The 25,166-nt window shown below is 34.3% G+C and overlaps 1 protein-coding gene across 1 annotated transcript in view; it reads left to right on the plus strand.

The window, feature by feature from the left end:
* The window catches only part of LOC115211942 (multidrug resistance-associated protein 7), a 49,995-nt gene that overhangs the window by 15,582 nt on the left and 9,247 nt on the right, over positions 1-25,166 (plus strand). Inside the window, exons 2-13 of the mRNA XM_029780700.2 lie at positions 6,120-7,846; positions 11,156-11,383; positions 12,707-12,872; positions 14,483-14,640; positions 15,292-15,549; positions 18,099-18,197; positions 20,216-20,405; positions 20,790-21,029; positions 22,426-22,504; positions 23,382-23,589; positions 23,782-23,997; positions 24,905-25,032. Of these exons, the coding sequence (XP_029636560.1) occupies positions 6,263-7,846; positions 11,156-11,383; positions 12,707-12,872; positions 14,483-14,640; positions 15,292-15,549; positions 18,099-18,197; positions 20,216-20,405; positions 20,790-21,029; positions 22,426-22,504; positions 23,382-23,589; positions 23,782-23,997; positions 24,905-25,032 (3,554 nt within the window). The 5' untranslated portion in view covers positions 6,120-6,262. The remainder of the gene's footprint in view (positions 1-6,119; positions 7,847-11,155; positions 11,384-12,706; positions 12,873-14,482; positions 14,641-15,291; positions 15,550-18,098; positions 18,198-20,215; positions 20,406-20,789; positions 21,030-22,425; positions 22,505-23,381; positions 23,590-23,781; positions 23,998-24,904; positions 25,033-25,166) is intronic.

The following is a 25,166-nucleotide window of genomic DNA, read 5'->3' on the forward strand; positions in this document are numbered from 1 at the left end:
GAGGACTATGATGAACAAAAGGGGGCTGAGGACTGATCCTCATACCCTGAATTCTTCACTGTATTCATTGCCAACCCTCAGCTTACTGGTAGCATCCATGACATGGTTTGTACAGCTCTCACCAACCACTTGTCTATCCCTAGTTTTTGCATTCATGACCAGATAAGGGATTGTGGGACCCTATCAAAAGCTTTCTCCAAATCAACAAAAGCCAAGTACAGAGGTTTATCTTTGGCTGTGTATTCTCCTGCATCTGCCTTACCAGAAATGTAGCATCAGTGGTGCTTCTTGGCACAAAACCAAACTGCAGCTCATCTAGACTAACTTTCTCCCTAATTAGTTGGGCTGTGGCCCTCTCCATAACTTTCATCACCTGATCCAACATATGTGTGTGTGTGTGTGTGTGTGTGTGTGTGTGTGTGTGTGTGTGTGTGTGTCTTTGTGTCTGTGTTTGTTCCCCACCCCCATCACCACTTGACAACCAGTTTTGATGTGTTTACGTTCCTGTAACTGAGTAGTTTGGCAAAAGAGATTGATAGAATAAGTACTAAGCTTACAATATATGTCCTCAGATCAATTCTTTTCAACTAAAATCTTTCAAGGCAGTGCTTTAGCATGGTCACTGTCAAATGACTGAAACAAGTAAAAGAATAAATGAATAAGAATGTGTCTGTGTGTGTGTGTGTGTGTATAAACTGTAAGAGCATTCAGGAAATAGATTCTTTCCTAGATGGCTTCCTGAATGTGAATGATAGCTTTTGTTACCTAGGTAACCAAATTAGTTGTAAGGTGGATATTCTGAGAGTAAGGTAGCTAGCATAAGACTGGACTAGAAAACAATGGGCTTGTGTGAAAAAATTCACTACTGCACAGCAATGACTCATGGGCCTTAAGGGTGGAAGACATGCAAAGTTTTGAAATAAATGAACTCACGATACTTCACTAGATGTGTCATGTTAGTGTGCATGAACAACAAAGTACAAATGAATTGAGAGATAAACTGGGTATAAGAGAAATCAGCTGTAGTGTGTAAGAGAAGAGATGGTACTTGTATGGGCACGTGATGGAAATGAAAGATGAGTGCTCAAAGTGAATGAGACTTGTGGGAGAGTGAAACCTAGTAAGACTTGAGATGAGGTGGTGAAAAATGATCTTGGTATGTTATATCTGATGAAGGAATGTGTTGAAAATTGTGTTGACTGGTGATATTCAGTGCTGCAGAAAGCCCTGATATCTCCGTCAAGCTTAGAGCATGCACCCCTCTATCTGCAGTGCCTTTTTTTTACTCTCTGTACCACTGATCTGTTGTCCATTCCATACCCTTGCAAGTCAGACCAGCTGTTCTATTAACTGTTGTGCCTATTCTACTCCCTTTCATTTCCTCTTCTCACAATGCCTTAACTGAGAGGAAAGTACCTAATTTTTGCATATTGAATATTTTCTTTCCCCAAACCTTCACCATCTACATCCTGCTACCATTCCTTGTTCTTATATCAAAAGTCATGGCCCTTCAATGGGGGAGGGGTTGCATGGTGGAAACCTTTACCCACCTTCCTTCACTCACCTGTCATCATGCTCTTTTGGACATGCTACCTTGAAAATATACTCTAGCCTGACATTGTCATCTTATGTACCTTTCCTTTGCACCTCTCTGTCTACCCAGAGTAGTATTATATCTCTCCCTACTCAACACCCCCTCATTCTCCTCTAATCACTGACTCTCATTTACTTATCTTCTGACATTATCATTTCCTTTACCTTTCCCATTCTCCTCCCATTACCCACTTCTATCTTATGGCAGATAGTGTAGCACTAAACATCTCTTTACCCACCCTGCTATCTTATCATTCTTTTTCAGTTGTCCACTTATGCTACTTTCCACTTCCCCCTTATAATCCACTTCTGTCTTACAGTGTTCCTACGCTTTCTCAACAATAAAACTATGTAACACCATTAATATCAATATCTTTGACCCTGACAAATCCATCTAACTGACCTGACCCATCACTGGTCAACCTACTCAACACATCCTTTTGCCATTGCCTCATTATCCCCTCCTCATTGATACTAACCCTCCTCTCCTCTCTGCTACTCCCATCTGAACATTGTTTCTTCTGTTATTTGCTCTGTCACCATCTTTTCACAATAAACTTGTTCTTTTCCTTCATGGAGTACTCTCTTTCTGTTTGTAAGCTGCAAGGCAACCCCAATAGTGCTGGTGCCATAAAAAGCTCCCAGCACATGCTAAGCTAAGTGTTTGGTAATCAATTTGGACAGTGATAACACAGGGCTTGAGAGGTCTTTTTAGTCTTGCTGATGGCAAGGCAACTACAATGGTGTTGGTATCATGAAAAAAATGCACCCAGTACACTCTGTAAGGTAGCTGGTGTGAGGAGCCACAGAAACCATTTCAAAGGATGTGACATTGATTCAATGGTTGAAGGTAGAGTTGGTCCTCTGACCTGTTAAATCTTGTCATACCATCCTGTGCCAGCATGACTTGAACTGATGGTGATACACACACACACACACACACACACACACACACACACACACACACACACACATACACACACACACACACACATACATACATATGTATTTATATACTCTTATTTATCTCATACTTGTTTTGGCCATTGGACTGTGGTCATGCTGGGGCATTGTCTTGAAGGATTTAATTAAAGAAATTGACTTCAATACTTGTGTTGTTTTTTAAGTCTGGCTCTATTTTGCTGAACCACTATGTTATGAGGATCCAGATAAACCAACACCAGTTGTCAAGTGGTGGTCAAACACAGCCACACACATATAGACATATATATATATATACACACACCTCACACAGTATATGTGTGTGTGTATGTGTGCGTGTAATATTTTGGATTAATGGGCATATGTCAATTAGTATGTTAATGTGTTGAGTAAAACACTGGCACAGTTTGGGTTACCTGGTGTCATCCACAGTTGGGGTATATGGTGTGGCTGTGTGGTAAGAATCTTGCTTTCCGATCACATGGTTTCATTGTGCAACACCTTGAGCAAGTGTCTTTTACTATAGCCTCAGGTTGGTCAAGGCCTTGTGAGTGGATTTAGTAGATGGAAACTGAAAGAAGCCCATTGTATATATATATATATATATATATATATATATATATATATATATGTATATATAAGGCTAGACATGGCTGTGTGGTAAGAAGCTTGCTTTCCAACCACATGGTTCTGGGTTTGGTAGGTGAACATTTTTGAGTGGATTTGGTTGGTGGAAACTGAAAGAAGCCTACTGTATATATATGTACAGTGTATATGTATGTACAGGATCCATAAAAACTACGGAGACTTGGGAAATTGATTCTCTCAAATGTCCTCGCTGCTCATTAGAGTTAGTAGATAATTTCTGTTACCTAGGGGACCAAATTAGTAATGGGGGGAAGATGCACAAAGAGTGTGATAGCTAAAATGAGATTAGGATGGAGGAAATTAGAAACCTTTTACCTCTGTTGGATATGAAAGGTTTCTCTCCAAGTGAAAGAAAGATTGTACAATGCATGTATATGGACAGCAATTCTACATGGTAGCGAGATGTGGGCCCTGAATGCAGAGGACATGCGATAATTTGAGAGGAATGAGGCTGGATGTAATGTAAGTCTTAGTGTATTGAGAGGGAAGTTAGGCATAGGAGGAATTCGATGCTGTGTGCAAGAGAGAAGAAATGGTTTAGTCATGTGATGCAGATGAATACTGACAGGTCTATAAAAAAGTGCCAATCTCAAGATAGATAGAAGATGTGGAAGATGGAGATCTAGGAAGACATAGGATGAAACACTGAAGGATGACCTCAGGATGTTGAACCTTTCAGATGAGATGACATAAGACTGAGATGCCTGGCGCCTTGCTGTACTCCATATTCCAGAGCAGAAATGTTAAGGCCACTCCCCATGGTGAAGAGGATTGGCCTGCAAGAGTCCTGTGCTGGTGCCATGTAAAAAGCACTTGTGCCAGTTCCACACAAAGGTGCTCATGCAGTGGTATGTAAAAGTACCCAGCACACTCTGTAAAGTGGTTGGCATTAGGAAGGGCATCCAGCCATAAAAACCATGCCAAATCAGACTGGATCCTGGTGTAGCTCTCCAGCTTGCTAGCTCTGGTCAAACTGTCCATTCCATGCCAGCAAATTCACTGCTGTTACAATGGATAAAAAATTCTCTCTTATGGTAAAAGATGTAAAAACACCATATCCGCCTAATTTTTTTTTCTCAGTAACTACAGTGAATTTGCCTTTAGAAGTTAAAATAAAGTTACAGCTTTCAGTCTGCTCAGGGTTATTTGTTTCTGTTATTTTCCATTAAGGAAGGTTAAAGAGTCAAATGAAATATGTTGTGTCAAAACAATTGTAGTGATCAATAAATAAATGTCCAATCATACTCTTTCTTCAGGACTCCAATTTCCATTTCTAACAGAATATAACATAACTATATATATATATAATATATATATATATATATATATATAAACTTACTTGGAGAAAAGAAACGAAACGACGTGATGGTGCTCAGTCATACAATAATTTAATAAATAAAATATATGCATACATACATATATGTACGTACCTACATCTACATGTATATATACATGCATATATATATATATATATGTGTGTGTGTGTGAATACAGGTCACCACAAATAAACGTAGAACACAACGAGAAACGAAAGCATAAAAACAACTAGGAAACGGACTTTTTTTTAACAACGAAAAAACAGAGTACAAGACAAACAATGCAAGGAATATTCCCCTTCATCAGCTGTCCCTGGATCGACTCAATGCGTGTTTCGAAGGTAAGGACAGAACACGACCCGTCGATTCAGTCCTTCCTGTGAAAGAATTAAAATAAAATTCCTCTACAGAGGGGTAAAGACAAGGAAAGAAAAAAATGTGACAAGAACAGGACGTAAAAGCAATACAAATAAAATACAATTACAAATACAAAATAAAAATACAAACACAAAAAAATTCACTACACATTAAGGGCTGTCTTTTAAGCCTAGACGATGGATAAATTCAGAGCGCAAAAATAGCCATGTTGGCTTGTACAAAGCTGCCAGTGAAAGGAAGTAGGTAGTCGACTAGGCAGTGAGAGAGATAGAGCGGAAAGGAAACCAGAAAGGGTGAAAAAGAGAGACAGGCAAAGAGGAAGACAGATAGGAAGGAAGGAAAGGTCAAGCAAAGGATTACAGAGTTCGCGTCTTAAGTATATATATATATATATTATTGCATCTGAGAAGAGTCATTCTCTTTTAGTGCCTTATTACTTATCACACTCAATGGTTCAATTTCCACTCATTTACTTATTTATTCCCCCCCCCCTCTCTCTCTCTATATATATATATATCTTGATAATACTAAAACTCTAGGGGTTTTTTGTCTACCCAAAATATCTCAGAAATAGTATATTTTATCTTAATTTTTTTTGCATATTTACTTTCATATTTACTTTGGCAGTGCAGTACAAATTTTTGTGACATTTGGACCTCTACTTATTAATGAAAACAAATAAATACAATTTTTGTTTGTTATTTCTTGAAAAAAAGCATGGCTTTTGTGACGTCAACACACATACACAATACACAGACATATAATGAATGTCATGGCATATCAATCAACACAAACACACATCCACTATCTGTGACATATACACACACATATAGTCCTCATGCTCTCTAAGAAAAAAAAATGTTGACTTTTTGACATACACAATATTTTAATCATTTAGAAATATTTTTAGCTGAATGTGATTTTAAACATATAAGTTGTTTGTACAGTAAGTATTTATATTTTACCTTTCTTTAAGCAGACAATATTTTAGTGTTTTTTTAAAATTATTTTCAAGTTGTTAATTTCCATTAAAATTTTTCATTTATTTACTTTGTTTTAAAGTGAAAGAGAAGAGAAAGTTTGAAAGATGTAGGTACATGTATATGAAATGGACATGTGTGTGTGAAAGAGAGAGCAGAGAGAGAGAGAGAGAAAGAAAGAGAGGGAAAAAGAGAGAGTGAAAGAGTAAGAGAAGGAGTGTGTTGTCATTAATTCTACCTTTCTTTTTTTATTATTTTGTAGTTACCAGCTAATATGGTACAATTAAAAATATTCCACTCCTGACAGACTTGAAAGAAACAGAAATACCTCATCAGAATGGAGAAGATGGAAACGTATCATTAATAAATTATTGAAAGTTGGCAAAAAGCACTAAAAATTCCAAAATGACATTCACCTGGAAATGGCAAGATTTATGTGGAAAGGGAAAGAATTTTACTGAGTGGCGAGCTGGGGATTTTGGCTATTGCTTTGAACAACTAGCAATCATCTGTCCAACTCATCTCATTCTTGCAATCTGCAGTGTTTATTTTGCAGCTGCAGCTCAAGACAATAATCGCAATCTTGGAGAAATTCTCTCACCGCCATGGTTTCTAATCTTACGTGTTTTGGTCACTGTATTGCTAATGATCATTCCAATAACTGGAGTTACTCTTTCTACATTATTAAATTACCAGAAGCTAAGTATCATGGATGGTGTTACAGAATGCATCATTGCTTTCACTTGGTTGACTAATTTGGTTTTCTTGTGGTATCTCCGAGAAGTATATTGGCTGAGCTTACGTGGACCAGTCATAATGAATTTGGCTGTCTTACTTACGCTTGCATCTCGTATTATTCAGACTCGTAGTGTGGCACTGCATCATCTGATTCATCCAAATTTAAATAATCCAATTGAGGAGTATACAGTGTATATATCATTAGCATTTCATTGCTTGTATCTTGTTTCAATTTTGCCCTCAAGGCGGCGTGAAGATATACCTGGCCAGTCTTTCCTCATTAATTATGATCCCTTAGAGACTGAACCTCTAATTTCAGATCATGTTAATAATTATGGTGGTATACAAGTTGATCATAGACAAGTAGAAATTGCAGAAGATGGATCCAGTTGTTTTTCCCGTTTATCCTTCCATTGGGTACAACCTATGATGCGGCGTGGAACAAGAAGTAAAATTGCTTCTGTAGGAGACTTACATCATCTACCTCGACGTCTTCGAACACACACAATTGTACAGAATTTTAGTAACAGTTTAATTCAATACATACTAAGCAAAGGAAGAGCTCAAAGTCAAACAGATCCTTTCTGGGATAACAATGAGGAATCTATCAATAGTTTTTCTGCATCACCTTCCATTGCTATTCAAGATCCATCTTCTCAAAATTGTGGAAAACATTCTCTCTTTAAAACTTTATTCAAAGAATATGGTAATGAATATGTTCTTATAGGCATCTTGAAAATCTTTACAGACATTTTAAGTTTTTCTGGTCCAATTCTTCTCAACTACCTTATTTCTTTTATGGAAAACAGTAAGACCAAAGAATCTGATGGAATATTTTATGCTTGCACACTTTTTCTCACTTCTTTGATTGGATCATTCTGTTCCTCGCAATTCACATATCGTATACAAGTACTTCAGTTCAAAGTTCGAGCTGCTATTATAACTACATTATACAAAAAAGTTTTGTCTGTAAACAATGTTCTGATGTCTGAATTTTCTGCTGGGAAGATTGTTAATTTTATGAGTACTGATACTGATCGGATTGTTAATTTTTGTGTAAGTTTTCACCAATTATGGAGCTTACCCTTAAAAGTTGCCATAGCTCTGTTCCTTCTCTATCAGCAAATTGGACTTTCTTTTTTAGCTGGTTTAACATTCACACTTGTAATTATTCCAGTTAACCGATGGTTAGCATTTAAAATCCAAGATATTAGCAAGCTTAATATGTTGCAGAAAGATGCTCGTGTTAAAGTAAGTAACCTTGTATGCAGTTTTCTTTTATGAATGTATTATTTATTTATGTGATGAGTAATTAATTCCACATGATGAAGTTATTAACGAGTTTCCCTACATAGAGATCTAAGAACCTTCCTTAAGTGTATCATGGATGGTGTAACATTTTGCAATAATTAGTTATTAAATATTATTTACTTATACTTGTGTCAGTATTCATCCAGACTGAGTTGAACTGGCCCCAATCAATAAATTCACAGCATCATGAGCAAAAGCCATCTATACCTGGCAATCACAGCTGTCCAACATAGAGATCATCAACCAGCTATAATTCAGATTGCAGACGCCATACGCATGAACTTAAGTAACTGAATACCTGATCTGATCATTTTAGTCCATATTTTCAGCTGTCCATGTTGCCATTTATGCCAGCCTGGAAGGGACTCTATTATGACTGCATTGCAGATGAGTTTCCTGCGGACAACTGAATATGTGATCAACCAAGGGCAGTATAAGAGTTGTTGAAAAGAATCAATCTGACAACCATACTGAACTTTAAGGTTTGACATAAAATCCAAAGTGCTGCTTTCATCATTAATACTGCTTATGTCTGTCTTAGGTAGAGCAAGTTAAAATTCTCTGAATACTTTTATTCTGCTATTAGGTAAGCATATTCCTAGTAGCTACATGTCAACTGTAAAATTAAATTTCTTGGTCATTCCTGTAATAGTGTTAAACATCTATCAAAAAATAGAATTGGTATTTTCTGAAAGTCATGTTATGTTAATAAACTTGACATATCTCAACAGAAAATTACCTCAAAGATGAAATTCTTTAACAAAATATAGATTAGTACATAAACTTTAGGTTAGTTCAAATATGTTTGTGACATATTTTAACTTCCAAAGACAATTTCACTGCAATTTACCCCAGAGAAGAAAAAAACACTTGTTTATGGTAAAGATGTAAATACACAATTAGCAGCTCAGTAGTACCCTGCATTGGACCCCTAGATGTATTTCTGGTTTGCTATTCCTTCTCCATTGGGAGATAGCAAAGAGAGTTAACCTGAGCTGATTAGAAAGTCATAGCTTTATAATGAATTAGTGAATACTAGTGACTGATTCATGCTCATAGACTGCCTGGTTAGAACAAAATATTGGTATATAAAACTGCCTTCTGCAGTTAAGGGTAATGAAATTTTGAGTGAATCTATGTTTCCCATAGTAAAAGGGTTAAGATGTATTTTTACATTACAATATAACTCTGAAATGGAAGCATCTCACTTTTTTATAACTAAACAAAAAGAAAAACTTCATAAGAAAACCTTTTTATATTGCTCTTTTTTTTTTATCTAATAATGCTTAATTTGATTTCTTGATTTTTTAAGGTATTTCTTAGGTCTTCAATTTTGATGACAATGTTTGAGAATGATATTTTAAAAAAAGTAATTATAAGCCTTCCCCAAAAGAAGCCTATTTTTTCAAACAGAAAATCTATGCCTGCTGAAACTTTCAAGACTTCTTTTATGTATATAGTTACTTCAATCTAAAATTTTTCCCTTTTTTTTTTCTTTTTGATAGTTTTAGGAAGAATGACAATGCTCTATATTGAACTTGTTTAGTTTGGAAGAGTTTTTTTCAAAAAATGTATATAACAGAGAGTTACTCTTTGCAGTACCTGTTTAGATATAAATGGATTTATCTGCTGGGAGTTATATGTCTAGGATTTGGGTACAACAGAATGCTGGTGACAGGGTATAAACTGATGACTTCTCAACTGGCTGTCTGATACCCATCAGCATGTTTCCCACATCATTTTGAAGTTTAACATTATAAGATAATTAGTTAATTTTGATGAGGTTAGTATTTAATCTAAAATCATTGATTATTAATGGGAATATTATGAGAGGTGGAAGTTGTGAAAGCTGTAGCTTAAGGAGGAAAAATACTTTAACCCTCTGGCATTCAGATTACTATGTCAAATGTAATGCTTATTTATTCACATTGATTTAGATTAGTCATCTTACCTTGTAGCTTTAAGATTTTAGTTACATGATTGTTAATTTTGAAAGTAATATTGTAAGGTGTGAGATCTGGCTGGTTTGAAGATAAAATAAGATCATTTTAATCAGCTATGGCCAGTTTAAATGCTAAAGGATTAAGGTAGAATTTCCTAGTATAATGGTTTTGAGTATGATGAATATATTTCAAAAGATGTAGGGAGTTGGTTGTAAATGCTTTTTCAAATGTCTGCATTGTACTTCATAGAAAAGAGAATCTAGGCACTGAAACATATATATTTCTGCTCAGAGATGAATTACCATGTGTCACTAAAAAGGAAAACAAAATTACTTTAATTCAGATTTAATTATATTAAAGTGGTGAGTTTCCCAGAAGTTAGTAGACATAACAAGATTACTTTTGAAAAGATTTATGATATTTTGTAATATGTTTTTTTAAACAGAATTTATTAATGTCGAATACTATTTTTGATTTTATAAATCTTCCTGTGCATTACTCATCAGTGTCACTTGGCTCATCTCAGTGTTCAATACTGAGCTCAGTTTCTCCAGTCAGCACGAGAAAGGCAAACATAAGTCACTCCAGGATATACTCTCTTGGACTACTAGTGAATCTCATGAAGTTATTGGTTTATAATACATTTCCTTCAATAGTTTTCAATAATCTACGATAAGGTGGATTTGTAAAGGCTATCAATTATTTGTGCTATTGTAATGCTATTTTTTTTTTGCATTATTGTTGTTTTCATTTTATATTTATTAATGATGTAGATATTAAAAAGTAAAGAAAACCTTTTAGCAACACAGGTGAGAAATCAGGCAAAATATGTAAGGTAATACCAATAAATTTAACCAAAGACAAGATATTGTATTACCTTACATGGGTTGTTTATTGCTTCTAATATATTTCAGGAAAAATTTCCCTCATCAAATATAAGAAAGAAAATAATCCAAGAGGCACAATACACCAGAATGGCCTGCTGATTATAATGCTTTTTCTCCAAATTCCTTCTTTATATTTGATAAGGTTTATCTTTCATGAAATACACTTGTAGCATTAAGCAACCCATGTAAGGTAATACAACATGCTGTCTTTGTTTTTATTTATTGACATCCCCTAACATATTTTGTCTAAATGTTTTAAAATAGTTATATTATTTGCACATGATAATGCTTCTAGCAAATTACAATATTCTTAATATATTTATTAAGTTAAATATTTTTCTACACACATATGATACACACGTGAATATATGTATCCATACCTACATCTATATTCATCTATTTGTAAATATTTTATCAAGGTCATTAATGAACTGTTGTATGGTATACGGATGGTAAAATTTTATGCTTGGGAAAAATATTTCTTTGAAAAAATCAACTCTCTGCGACAAGATGAATTAAACAGCTTGAAAGCAAGAAAATATTTGGATGCTTGTTGTGCCTTTTTTTGGGCCACAACACCTGTCATGATTTCAGTACTGACATTTGTTACATATATCTTGCTTGGAAAGGAACTCACAGCTGCAAAGGTAAGACTAATTCACTTTCTGAATTATAAAAAAACTTTATCATTTTTTGAGGGAAATATAACCACGATCATCTTTGTTTATAACTGTTTAATGTTTGCTGTTTTATGCTAGAAAGGTTTGCTATACAGCATATCACTAATTGTCATTTCTATCTTGTGAAACTCTGTATCCTGAAATCTGACTTATTCATACATCCTCCTTGTTCTTTTTGTTTTCCCAAGGGTTACCCTCATGTACAGTATACAGCACCATTTTACTTAGAACTCATCCTCCATATCTATCATATCTCCACACTAGTGCAGTCATCTCTTTTGCATACATAATCTAAAGCCATTAATGTCTGATTGATCTCATTTGTGCTCTGCACCTCTTGAAGATTAATGTTATACGCCCAATGTATCATGTTGTCTTAATTTCTTTCTAACCTCTTCATATCTCACATAAATGTCTCACTGCTTTGCATCATCACATTCCTTCATATGGTCTTCATTTTGCATATGAGTTCATTAAATCTTGTCCATCTCTTCTCACCCTAAATATTATGTTTTGTTTTCACTATAACTGCTACCTGAGTAACAGAAAATATTGACTGGTAAGCAATGTAGAATGTTTATGGACTCCTTTAATGAGTGCCCTCATTAACTGTTAAGTTTGCCAATTTGAAGTACTAATTCTCAATCTGCTTGTCAAAGGTCTCACGATTGATGCTTCTACTGAGTGTACAATATCCCTTTCTATATATCAAAAAGTTGCCATTTCCCTTATAGTGCTAATATTTCATGCTCTCTTTCACTATCAGTTTGGTCTTTGCTGTTGATTTTAAGTTCTTTTGGCTGAAGACCATGCTTCTACATATAAAATGTTTCTTTTGTAACTTACCCATACATTCCACTGTGATAAACAGGTGATCTTCATAAGATGTTCTTGAAGACAACTGATACTGAACTCTTATACCATAGCAACAAAAACTAATGAATAGGACAGAGGACAAGTTCCTTGTGAACCCCTGCTTCTATACTTAGTTCTTTGCTAAACTCATTCCCAACACTAGCATTTCAACAATATCCATGTGCATATGGCCTTTATGGCTTTGACACACCATCTATGTTTGTTTTGTTTTTTTGTTTTAGTGTCAGTCTAAAATTTATAGGAATTATGTCAAAAGCTGTCTCCAAGTTAACTTGCACAAAATAGAGTGGTTTGTTTTTAGCTATTGAAGCTAGGCATTGCATAATTTACTCAGCTGATTTGATGTTTCTAAAGTTAGATCTTATAAAAACTTTAATTGCAATAAATGAACATGTATGCTATATATTTTTCCAGGTGTTCACATCTCTGTCTCTGTTTGTAATGTTAATTGCACCCTTAAATGCTTTCCCTTGGGTTGTAAACGGAGTTATGGAAGCAGCAGTGTCACTTCAGCGAGTCCAACAATTTGTTGATGTGAAGAATATTGACTATGAACACTACTATTCATTATATAAATCAAGTAAGATTTTGTTTTTTAATACAATATATTGCTTAAAAACTATTTGGGGTATTAGTGAGAGAGAGAAAGAGAGACAGACAGACACACACATGCACACACACACACACACACACTACATGACAAGTTTTGTGATAAAAGTGTGGAAACCTCAAGGAAATAAATTTTATCAAAATAGAATTGTCAGCTTAAACAACAATAATGTCAGTCACAGAGAAGAATATCTATAATGACCTACTAAATACATCAGTAGTGTCCATATTTTCATACTAGCGTAGGTTGGACAGGTCTGTGGTACAACATATTGCTTAGGTGCAAACCCAAAATGCATCACAATCAGGTTAACCCTATTCTGAACTAAGTGTACTAAAACTCCCTTAGCTACTTTCATATACTTAGTCTCCAAGTCTGATGTGTTAGTAACTGATCCCTCTGCAATGCTTCTTCTTTGTTGACAATGATACTCCCATACTAGTTATTGGGGGTCGCATCATTCACTTCCTGATTAACTAAGCAAGTAACTAGATGCCTTCATCATCTTAACACCTATTCCTTGTGCACTTGCTACCCTCTCTGTCTTCATTTCCTTAACGTAACTAACAATACTGAATCTAATACTGGTAATTGACTTCTGTGTTGGTTTCACTTGGGTTAGTTCCTACTCATATTGCTCATTCAATGCCTCTCATACATAGAAAAATATCTGAGAGTAACTTATAGCAACACTATAAAATATTTGAGAAAAAGAGAGGTGGAATAACACTTAAGGCTATGGGGGAATATATCAGGGTAAAACTAAGATGTGTGGAAAACTAGGAATGATTTGATACTGTTGAATTTAGTGACAATGAAAGGAATGAACAAATAGAGCTATGTTCACTGTATGCTTCACTCCCATTCTGTATTCTTGAACAACTAAAATAACTTTTCCACAGTGTAATTGTTTCAATTTCACCATGAAAATTAAGACAGTTGTCAAACAAATACAATTCTTTATCAATATTATACATTGTTTTCTCTTTATGTCAATTAGTCATAATTATATTTTCAGATTATACTTCGTTATAATTTCAACTGAATTTAAATTCATAATGAAAATCTCAATAATTAGTAGATGTAGGTGTGGCTGTGTGGTAAGAAGCTTGCTTCCCAACCACATGATTCTGGATTCAGTCCCACTGTGTGGCACCTTGGGCAAGTGTCTTCTTCTATAGCCTTGGGCTGACCAAAGCTTTGTGAGTGCATTTAGTAGGCAGAAATTGAAAGAAGCCCATTATATATATCTATGTGTGTGTGTGTGTCTTTGTATCTGTGTTTCTCCTCCACCACTGCTTGGCAACTGGTGCTGGTAAGTTTTGCATCCCTGTAACTTAGCTGTTCTGCAAAAGAGATCAATAGAATAAGTACCGGACTTTAAAAAAAAAGTGCTGGGGTCGACTCATTCAAATAAAAATTCTTCAAAGCAGTGTCTCAGCTTGGTTGCTGTCTAATGACTGAAACAAGTAAAAAATAAAAGATAAAAATTATTAAATTTTTTTTTGTATAATAAGTATTTTTTGTATAATAAGTATATTTAAGTATTAAATATATAACATTTTACTTTTTCTTTTAAGATGAGCCTACATCTGATGATTGTTTTAGTATCCAGGATGGCTGTTTTGCTTGGAAGCCCCCTGAACCAGTGGCTGACTCAAGTGACAGCTTAACAGATTCCTTTGAACATCAGCCTGCAGTATTGAATCTCACTGATATTAATTTAGACATAAAAAAGGTAAAACAACAAAGACTTAACTTTCACTTTTTTTTTTTCATCAGTATAATTCAATTCTGTATGATTATTTGGATTTATTGATTAATATTTACCGATTTTATAATTGAATAAGAGAATAATTTATACAAAAATATATTTAAGTTAAGTTCCTTGTAAGTTAATTTCTTTTAACATACTAAGGAGTATTGTCAGCTAAACAAGGCTGGTTACATGAAACCTCTCGGTATGGGTTTGCAATCCTTGTTACAGTAAATTCTATAAGCTTCTATTACATGATTTTATTGATTGCTTTTATGCTTTTAATCAATAAATAAAACAAGTTAGTTCTATATAGTCTCAATTTTGAAATGGTAAACCTTTTTAGTTTTCCAAATAATACTTGCAGAAAAAATTACATAAAATATGTTTTACAATTGATTTTTGTCAGGTTTTAATGATACTTCACTAACTGATTTGTTGTATTTTGGGAGGGTCATTATGCCAATAATAAATATATGTGCTGGTTCTGTTTCTCTTCTTTTATTATTATTATTAGTATATTTTTCAAGAATTTAATGTAATACATTGTAATGTACCAAATGAAGAGTGACTAGCTTTTACTTGCCAAGAGGCACATTTTTTAATTGATAATGTTTTTTTCTATTGTTTTAGGGGATGTTTGTTGGAGTAATTGGTAAAGTTGGTTCAGGCAAAAGCTCCTTATTGTATGCTATCCTAGGGGAGATGTCAAAGATAAAAGGAGACATACAAGTGATTAGTGCCTTAATTAACGATGGGTTTGCTTTTGCACCTCAAGAACCTTGGATACAGAATGATACCATCAAGGCAAATATTTTGTTTGGACAAACTGAAAACATGAAAAAGTATGACCAAGTGATCTCAGCATGTGCTTTAGATGCAGACTTGACGGTAAGATATTGGTTGTAGATAACTGCTTTTTAGGGAATGGGGAAAGGGAGGGGGTGCAGGTATTGTAAGCTCACAAAGAGTGGAAATATCAAGGAAGTGTTATGACAAGTACTGAGTGTTTCAATGGGTTGTGATTTTCCTTACAAATTAATAGCTTAAACCATGTACAGTATATAAATTTTAAATGTTGTTAAAAAGAAAAAAATCTTTGTTATAATTAATATTTGAATAGGGGACTGTGTTATTAGTGAACAGAAATATGACTGATGAGATACCAGGGTCCAATATAATTTTGTTATGTAAGTCCTTATCTTCTTTGGTAATTTCCATAAAAATAAGGGTGTTAGGTCATGCAACTATCTAAAAGAGGCATGTACTGGATGGAACACTATAAGAAAATATGGATAATAAACCATTATGGAAAATTAATTATCTCATTAATTTTTGCTTATTGTAAGACACCTGCAGTGGTGGCATTTGTAAAGTATGATTTGGTGAAGTGGGATGCTGAGCTGTAAATGGTTGAGAACCACTGCTATAGAAGAACAATATTGTGTTTTTTACAAATTACTCATATAAGAAATCTATTCCCTATATAATCTATAATATTTCAAGTTATTTCATCCTCTCTTCAAACTCATTTGGCAGGCTCTCTTTCTCCCATTCATTCTGTTTATTTAGCAACCTTTCATAGTGGCATCTCCATACTTCTCTGTTTGCGCCTCGTTTGATGCAAGTGAACTATCATCTATGTGAACACATTTCTCTCCTATGACATCATGATTCTCTCTCACACACTGTTTCACAGCGTGAAATACCTCAAGTCCTTGGTCCTCATGGTGCAGACCATTTGCAAATTTTTCTTATCTGCTTTTCCCCTGGCTAAATAAACCTGTCTCCTAGCTTCCCTTTTGGCAGTCAGATACAATTCCCTGCTACCACAGTTCTTCCAGTCCTTCCAAGCCTGTTTCTTTTCCCTAATGGCCCTGTCAACTACATTGTTCCACTATGTTACCTTATGTCAAGAGGGGACTTTGCACCATCTACAGATCTGGTCAGTGGCCCTCAGCAGGTTGTCCCATAGAAACCCCCAGTTGTCTTCTATATCATATGATGCTATATTCCCCTCTATTTCATCAAAAGCTTTGAGTAATACATCTCTATATCTCTGCCCATTTGCAGGATCTTTAAGCTTCCAGACCCTTCTCCATGCTGGTCGTTTTCTGGGCATCCATTTAGTCCTGATCCTGAAGTCGCTAACTACTAGTCTATGTTATGGGGTACATTCTTTGCCTGAGAAGATTTTGACATTTATAAGCAGCCATCTTTCTCTTTTTCTGATGAGGATGTTGTCAATCTGACTAGTGTGTCTACCAGATCGGCAGGTGACTAGGAGACTTGCAGGTTTCCTGAAGTTAGTATTGCAAACCAGAAGATCATTTGCATCGCAGAACTCCAGTAGCCTGGTTCCCTCCTCATTGAGGGAACCAAAACCATAGCCTCCATGTATGCCATGGAAGCCCCTTGCATGTTGTCCAACATGTCTATTGAAATCACCAGCCACAAAGAGAAGACCCCTGTCATTCATTGATAGGGTAGTCAGCAAGAGGGTGTCATAAAATCGGTCTTTCTGTCCATCAGCTAATCCCGGCTGAGGGGCATAGGGCGAGAAAATGGTTACTAACCCATGATGTAGTACTAATCTAATCTTAAGTATTCTATCGCAGACTCTGACTACCTCGATTACCTTATTGACTCATTTCTCTGCAAGAAGTATACCCACACCCCCAACCCCATCAGTGTTCCCTGCCCAGAAGATCTTGTATCTATGTTCTTTGCTTGTGAGAAACCTAGCAGGGCCTCCTCTCCACCTTACTTCTTGGATGCAGCACAAATCTACACATCTCCATTCAAGCATCTCAACAATCTCATCAGACCTACCTTTCAGTGTGCTCATGTTGAGTGTGTCAACCCTGAGGGTGAGAGAGGTGTGGGCCTGTGTGACCCTGGGATGGGGCACAGCAGTGTCATGTATCTGAAAAGAAAGCTCGCATTTGGCAGAATTCATTAACAAACAACTACACTACACCATCATTTTTATGATCACAACCTTACATAGGAAATAGACCCTAAGTAGGGGTGGCGATGGCATTAAGCCTTTAGAAGTGTTCATGGGAGACAACCGAAGGCTGTCAAAAATAGGGATTTCTGGTACTGGTGGGGGTGGGGGTTATTAGGAATGGCATATTAATAATAGATAGAATTTAAAACGTTTAAAATTTTCGGTCAGCCAATCTGTGACAAAATTAGAGAAATGAAAAATTGACAATGTAACAAAAGTAAATAGATGCATGAATAGGTGACGATAAGGGTATTCGTGTGAACTTAAGTTTGTTTTTAAGATGGAAGATGAAAACTATGTTCACAGAACTAAGAGAGGGTTATGATCTGTGCTGAAATAGAGGTGATTTGTCAATGAATTTAATACCACCTACTTTTCAGATATAATTTCTAATTTTGCTTATTTTATTGTTTAAAAAAAATCCTAGATGCTTCCCCATGGAGACAGAACTGAAGTAGGTGAGAATGGTACTACCTTGAGTGGAGGTCAGAAAGCACGTATTTCATTGGCTAGAGCATTGTATCAAGTAAGAGAAATATTCTTTTTATGTAAAGAAATTGTAATTAAGCTGAGTTTATTAGGATTTAACAAAAAAGTTGTTGTAAGGGACATTTCTGCACTGACTCAGTATTTAAGAATATTATAAACATTGGTTTCTAATTTTGGCCCAACACCAGCAATTTTAGGAGACGGGTAAATCGATTACATCAATCTCAATACTGAGCTGCTATTTATTTTATCAAGCATGAAAGGATGAAAGGCAAAGTGGAATTTGAACTCAGAACATAAAGATAGACAATGTCGCTAAGCATTTTGCCCAGCATGCTAATGATTCTGCCAGCTTGGCACCTTGGGCAAGTGTCTTCTATTATAGCCTTGAGCCTTGTGGGTGGATTTGGTAGACAGAAACTGAAAGAATCCCATCGTATATATATATATATATAAACTGATGTAATACTTGCATTGCTCAATTTAATGGAGTCGCATGAAACGATCGCACTGCATTACCTCTGGATATCCTTGTTGCTTATTTTGATTATAATCACCCCATTTTTAATTATATGGATAATACCATACCAAATTCTGGTACCTTTAACTTAAGTACCATATTCAACTGAATCTAAATTTTTACTGAACTTATATATATATTTATGTGTGTGTTTCTTTATGTCCCCGTAACTTAGCAGTTCAGCAAAAGTGACCAATAAAATAAGTACTACAGGGTTCAATTTATTCAACTAAAACCCTCTAAGGCAGTGCACCAGCATGGCCATAGTCAAACAACTGAAATGTATAAAAGAATATTGCTTTGAAATATTTACGTATCAAGGGATTATTCTTGCTTATTCACAGTTCAGTTACTGAAACAAAAGATAAAAGATAAGCTAGAAAGAATTTGACATGGAAACAGCTTGAGAAATTATTATTGTATTACTGTTCTGAAAGAGATTAAATACATCCTATGCAGATAGACCAATATCTGTGAGTGGGAATGAAAAGGAAATTTAGAATAAAGATATTTTAAAATATTACATTCAAGGATTTTGCAAATTGCAAGGCAACTTCAGTACAGCTAGTATCAGGAAAAGAAAGTACCCAGTGCTCTGTAATGTGGCTAGTAAGGGCTTCCAGCCATAAAAATTATATCAAAACTAAGTCTTTGGAGCAAGATGTAGTTCTCTAATCCATGGATCCAGTTGACCTATCAAGTCCATGTCAGGGTAGAAAAGAGACATGAAATGATAATGGTGATAATGGAAAGACAAAATGTGTTAAGACATGAATGTATATAGCATGAGAGTAAATATTTAACAATACTGAAATTATGAAATTTGAATGAAGTTCCTTAACACGCAATTTTATCAGCATATACAAAATTATCTTTTGTGCATACTTTCATATTAACTGAAAAATATCAACTTTATTATCACCATGAAAGTAAAGGTGTTACATATTGTTTTTTACTAGCATTGGTTTAAAATACATTTTGTCAGTTTTTAAATTATTAGTTTCAGAACTTTTTTAGTCTAATACTGTCTTAGTAACTATTGACATTTGGCCTCAGACAAGCTGGTGTTTACTGTGCCTTTCATTCTTCTCACTACTGTATCTGCCATTTACTCAAAGCTATCATATATTTTGATGAGGAACAATGGGTCTATTTTGTAAAATTATTTGCACTCAAGATATCAAATTATACTCTTCTTGTTACTTTGAACTTTGTTTCTATTCTGTTACTGTCTATAATATAATCAATCAAACGATTGGTGCTAGGATTTCACAAACATTTTGTATCCATGGAGGGGACCATTCCTAAATCTCTTTTGTGTTATCACAATGATGGTTAAAATATTGATATATTTATATACTTACAGGCATCTATTTCTTTAAACAGAAAACAGAATCAGTGCATGATGAGAGATGATAATGCAAATATATGAAAATAATTTCTATGATTTAGTTCAACATCTCATAAACATTTCTGTTTTCCTTTATTGCAAATTGTAGTACAAGTGGTCATAAAGACATTTAATTTTTTTTCAGGATAAAGAAACCTATCTTTTAGATGATCCACTTTCAGCTGTAGATGCCCATGTTGCTCAACATCTCTATAAAAAATGCATCATGGGTATTTTAAGCAATAAAACTTGTATATTGTGTACTCACCACATCAAGTATTTACAAGATGCAGATCTGATTGTTGTGATGAAGGAAGGCGCAATTGTGCGATCAGGTAAGTCAAAAGGAATCTGTTCTTTTAATTGCATCTGGGCATGAAACTTATTTTAGTTATGGTGTTAGATATTAAACTGTCAGTGTTAGATCACAAATAGAAATCAGTAAGTTTCTTTCTACTCTTATATTTATTACTAATTGGGCACAAAATTGGATGCAGTGCTTATTAATTGAACTACAGTCAAGAACATATTTATACTACCTATGAATCACTAAGATTACTACCTTATATTATTCTATATTAAATCTGAATTCAGTGATTTAAGTAAATTTTTTGAATTGTTAGTTATTTAGATTTATTAATTACACTTTGAAGAACTATTTTTTAAAGTATGATTTTTAAAAAAAGCAACAACTAATTATAATTATTTTTTCTCACTAGGACCCCCAGGTGAAATTCTTGAAAACTTTTCTATGAATCTAGCTGACTTTACACCAAAGAATAGGGATGAGCTAGAAGATATTTCAGGGGAAAAGGATGACTTTGTTGCTCCTTCAAAATTGGTTGGAGCAGAAGAAAAGGAGACAGGATCTGTTAGAATATCTGTTTATAAAACATACTGGAAAGCTATTGGCACTTCCCTCTCCATAATTATTTTATTGTCTCTTTTATTCATGCAAGGTAATTCAACTATTACTTATTCATTCAAATGTTTAATACACACACCCACACACACATATATGTATGGTGTTGTTGTTCTATGGACTGATTAAGAGTTAATATTTTTCATAAAATAACATTTGTTGCTGATTGGTTTGAAAATATCCTGAAGTGAGTGAGTGACATGGTAAAAAATGGATTTTAAAATGTATAAAATGTTCTTCATTCAGTACTAACTCTACATTTAGATAAGTTGTTTATAAACAAGCCTTTGCCAAAAGCGTTACCTGACTGATTGGCATTCACCCATTCTGATCCACATCATCTCACTTTGTCATGTCTAACACTACTACAGTGTCCTCTACTCCCAAAAGCAAGATTTTTTCAGATTAGTCTGTTTCCTTATAATTTTGGATCTAGTCTAAGGATCATATTTACCTTATCTTTCTTTACTCATGTTTGTATTTTCTTTGGTTTTGTATTATATATATATATATATATATATATATATATATATATATATATCATTTACACATATGTGTTATATTCCAATAAAAAGCTTTTTTATTTTTTTATACATATACACCATTAAATGTTAATAATCATTATATTGAATTCCTGGATCAGAAAATTGTTCAGTTCTTTTAGGACGTTCGACTTTAGTATATAATTGTATACTCAACTAATTTTTTACTTTTATCTCTGGTACTGTAAAAGATATCAAGCATAACAAAGTATCTTTATACACCTACCATTTGATTAAAAGAAAATTATTGAGACCATGGCATATTTTTTTAAAACATTCTTTGAGAAAAAATTTTTTAATTTCTTGATCTCAAATGTATATTTTAAATGTTTTGATTTCTGAACCTTATATTTTATTTTTAGCTATAATTTTGTATTTCACTGGATTTATTTAATTTCTTTGCTATCTATAAAACTTGGGTAGAGAAAAAGGTTCCATTTTTTTTTTCCGACTACATTCACCTACACTATCTATATAACATTTTAATCACAATTTTAGTAAAATCTATGATAAAAGATCAGTGACCTCTTCAGCGACACTTTCCATGTGTGCTCCTGCTCCACTTAGAATAGACTAAGTGGAGCAGGAGCACACATCAGGCCGGAAAGTGTTGCTGAAGAGGTCAGATGTGTGATGAAAGATTTCCGGATAATGGACATCACTTAAAATAGGAAAAGTAATAAATGAATGAAAAACAAATATATAGTGCGTGTGTTTATTTGGCATAAAAAAAAATCCATCCTGAAATACAACAATATGATAAGAGAATTTTCCTTGAGGAAAAACGAAGAATGAAAATTGAAGTAAAGGTTTTTAGGATTTTGACATATCAGAGAAAAAATTATTTTTATGATAACTGAATCTTTATTAAATATCTTCATTTTGCTATAGCTTCAAGGAACATTACAGATTGGTGGTTGTCATACTGGGTTAGTCATTCTCATGAGCAGGGTCAACAGAGTACTAATGGGTGAGTATATATAAAAACATTTTCTCTTTTTACTCATTTATGCAGCAATCAATCTCTTTAGTTCTCAAACATGGGATAATCTCTCCAGTGTCGGAAGCATGATGAAAAGCACTCACTCCACACTGAGATAATATACAATAACAAAGTTACCTGATTTTTGTTGGTGAATCTCTGCTAGATAATGAAGACTGCAATGACTGATGAGACCTGTTAAATTCATGCCAGTATGGGAAAATGGATGTAAAATGATGGTGCTGATGATGAATCTAGATTATCTTATATCATCATCATCAACATTCAACATCTGTTTTCCATGCTGGCATGAGTTGGATGGCTTGACAGGAACTGGTAAGGCCAAGGGCCATACCAGGCTCCAGTCAAATATATTTTATTTAAATTGAAAGTCAAGGTGGTTGATTGGCAGAATTATTAGAGCATTGGAAGAAATACCTTGCATTATTGGTTCCGGCTCTTTACATTCTGAGTTCAAATCCTACTAAGGTCACTTTGCCTTTTATCTTTCTGGGGGCTGATAAAAATAAAATGTCATTCTAGGAACTGGTGTAATTAACCTTCCCCTCAAAATTGCTAGTCTTTTGCATAAATTAGAAACAGTTATTAAGATTGGTTTCAAGTTTTGGTACAGGCCAGCAATTTCAGGGGAGTGGGGTAAGTTGATTACATCACCCCAGTGCTCAACTGGTACTTTTTTTATTGACCTTGAAATAAGTCGACCTCAGTAGAGATTGAACACAGACTGTAACAACAGACAAAATGCCGCTGAGCAGTTTCCCCGGCATGGTAATGATTCTGCCAGCTCGCCACCTTAAAAAACAATTATTAATGTTGTAAAGTATTTTTCAATATATTTTTACAGATGGGCAAACATTATAATTGACCAATCCAACCAGTCTATGACTAATATCACGAATGGCAAAGATAACCTGAATTTCTATCTTGGTATTTATGGTGGGCTGGCTGCTGGCAACTCTTTATTTGCACTATGCCGTGCTTTTTCTTTTGCTTATGGTGGTATAAATGCAGCAAAAGTTATACATGAAAACCTATTAAGAACGATATTGAAGGTTTGTTATTTTTTTAATATTTTCTTCAATTGAAGCATTATTTTTTGTTTTGAAATTAATTTCTCACATAGAGGAAATTTTATTATAAATGCTTAAAATAGTAAAATTTAAGAAGAAAATCTTTGTAATCTAAGTAATTATATTTCATGATTTTCATTTTCTTTAGCCATCAAAAACTGACTCTATTTTCAGGCACCAACTTCCTTTTTTGATGTGACACCAATCGGACGTATTCTCAACCGGTTTTCATCTGATACATTCTCAGTTGATGATAGCTTGCCATTTGTGTTGAACCTCCTTTTGGCTAATGTTTATAGCCTACTTGGTACATTAGTAATAATCTGCTATGGTTTGCCATGGTTCTGTGTTCTTCTTGTACCTCTTGGTTTTCTCTATTATTTTATTCAGGTAAATTATTTAAATATTTCTTGGTATGAATTCAGCTTGTAAGTAAATGTGTGTTAATTCTGTAAAAAAAACTAGCACATTCTTTTAGTGTTTAGTTCTTTTGGATCACCAAAACAACCACAGTAGAATTATAGTGTTAGATTCAAGCATGGCTCTATGGTTAAGAAGATTGCTTCTCAACCATGTGGTCTCGGGTTCAATCACACTGTGCAACACTTTGGGCAAGTGTTTTCTGCTTTAGCTCCAGACTAAAACAAATCATTGTGAGTGGATATGTGAAAACTGTATATAAATAGTATATATATATATTGTATATATATGTATGTATATATATGTATGTATATATATATATATATATATATATATATGTATATGTGTGTGTGTGTAAGAGCAAAATGCCCCCCTCCCCCGTCCAATGGACAGTGCTGAGTTGTCAAACATTTAAACCAAATTTTCTCAAAACAACTTGTCTGACCATCCCATAGGCTTCCCCTTTGAGAAACACTGATTTAACCAGACATCACTGATGGTTGTAAATGGCATCTCTGTCATACAAGTGGGGTTGTTTGTTCCATGCCTTGGTTTTTGCGAAGTTACTTCACACCAGGCTGATTTGCATGTATGCAGAGTTAAGGAAAGGAAGAAATGCTCCAACATGCTTGTCCAAGGACATAAATAATATCAGTAAAATGAAATGATTACGAATATTTATAAATTCTACTGATTGGAAGATTAAGTTTTACATTGTAATTGTTAGTTGCATGTCTAAACAAACAAAAATGAAATTTTAAATATATATATTTCTACTATATACTTTTCAAAGTATTTTGAGGCGCTAATGAAATCAAATATTTTTTCCTTTGCTACATGTACATATAGCTCTCCATATGTATTTTTCTCTCTTTAGCAATATTATCGTTACACATCCCGAGAAATAAAGCGAATTTCCAGTATTACCCAGTCACATATCTATGCTCAGTTCTCAGAAACAGTATCAGGATTATCAGTAATTCGAGCATTCAGAGAAAGTTTCAGGTTAGTTTACAGTCTGCTTACTTGATATACACATATATTATTGATGGTTTAGTTGTTTAGTCCCTCGGTAAGCCCCAAACAAGCATACCATGTAGAATGTAAAGCATCCAGCTTTAACCATTCTGCCTTATTTT

This window comes from Octopus sinensis, linkage group LG1, assembly GCF_006345805.1.
Source record: "Octopus sinensis linkage group LG1, ASM634580v1, whole genome shotgun sequence".
In the NCBI taxonomy this organism is placed as follows: Eukaryota; Metazoa; Mollusca; class Cephalopoda; order Octopoda; family Octopodidae; genus Octopus; species Octopus sinensis.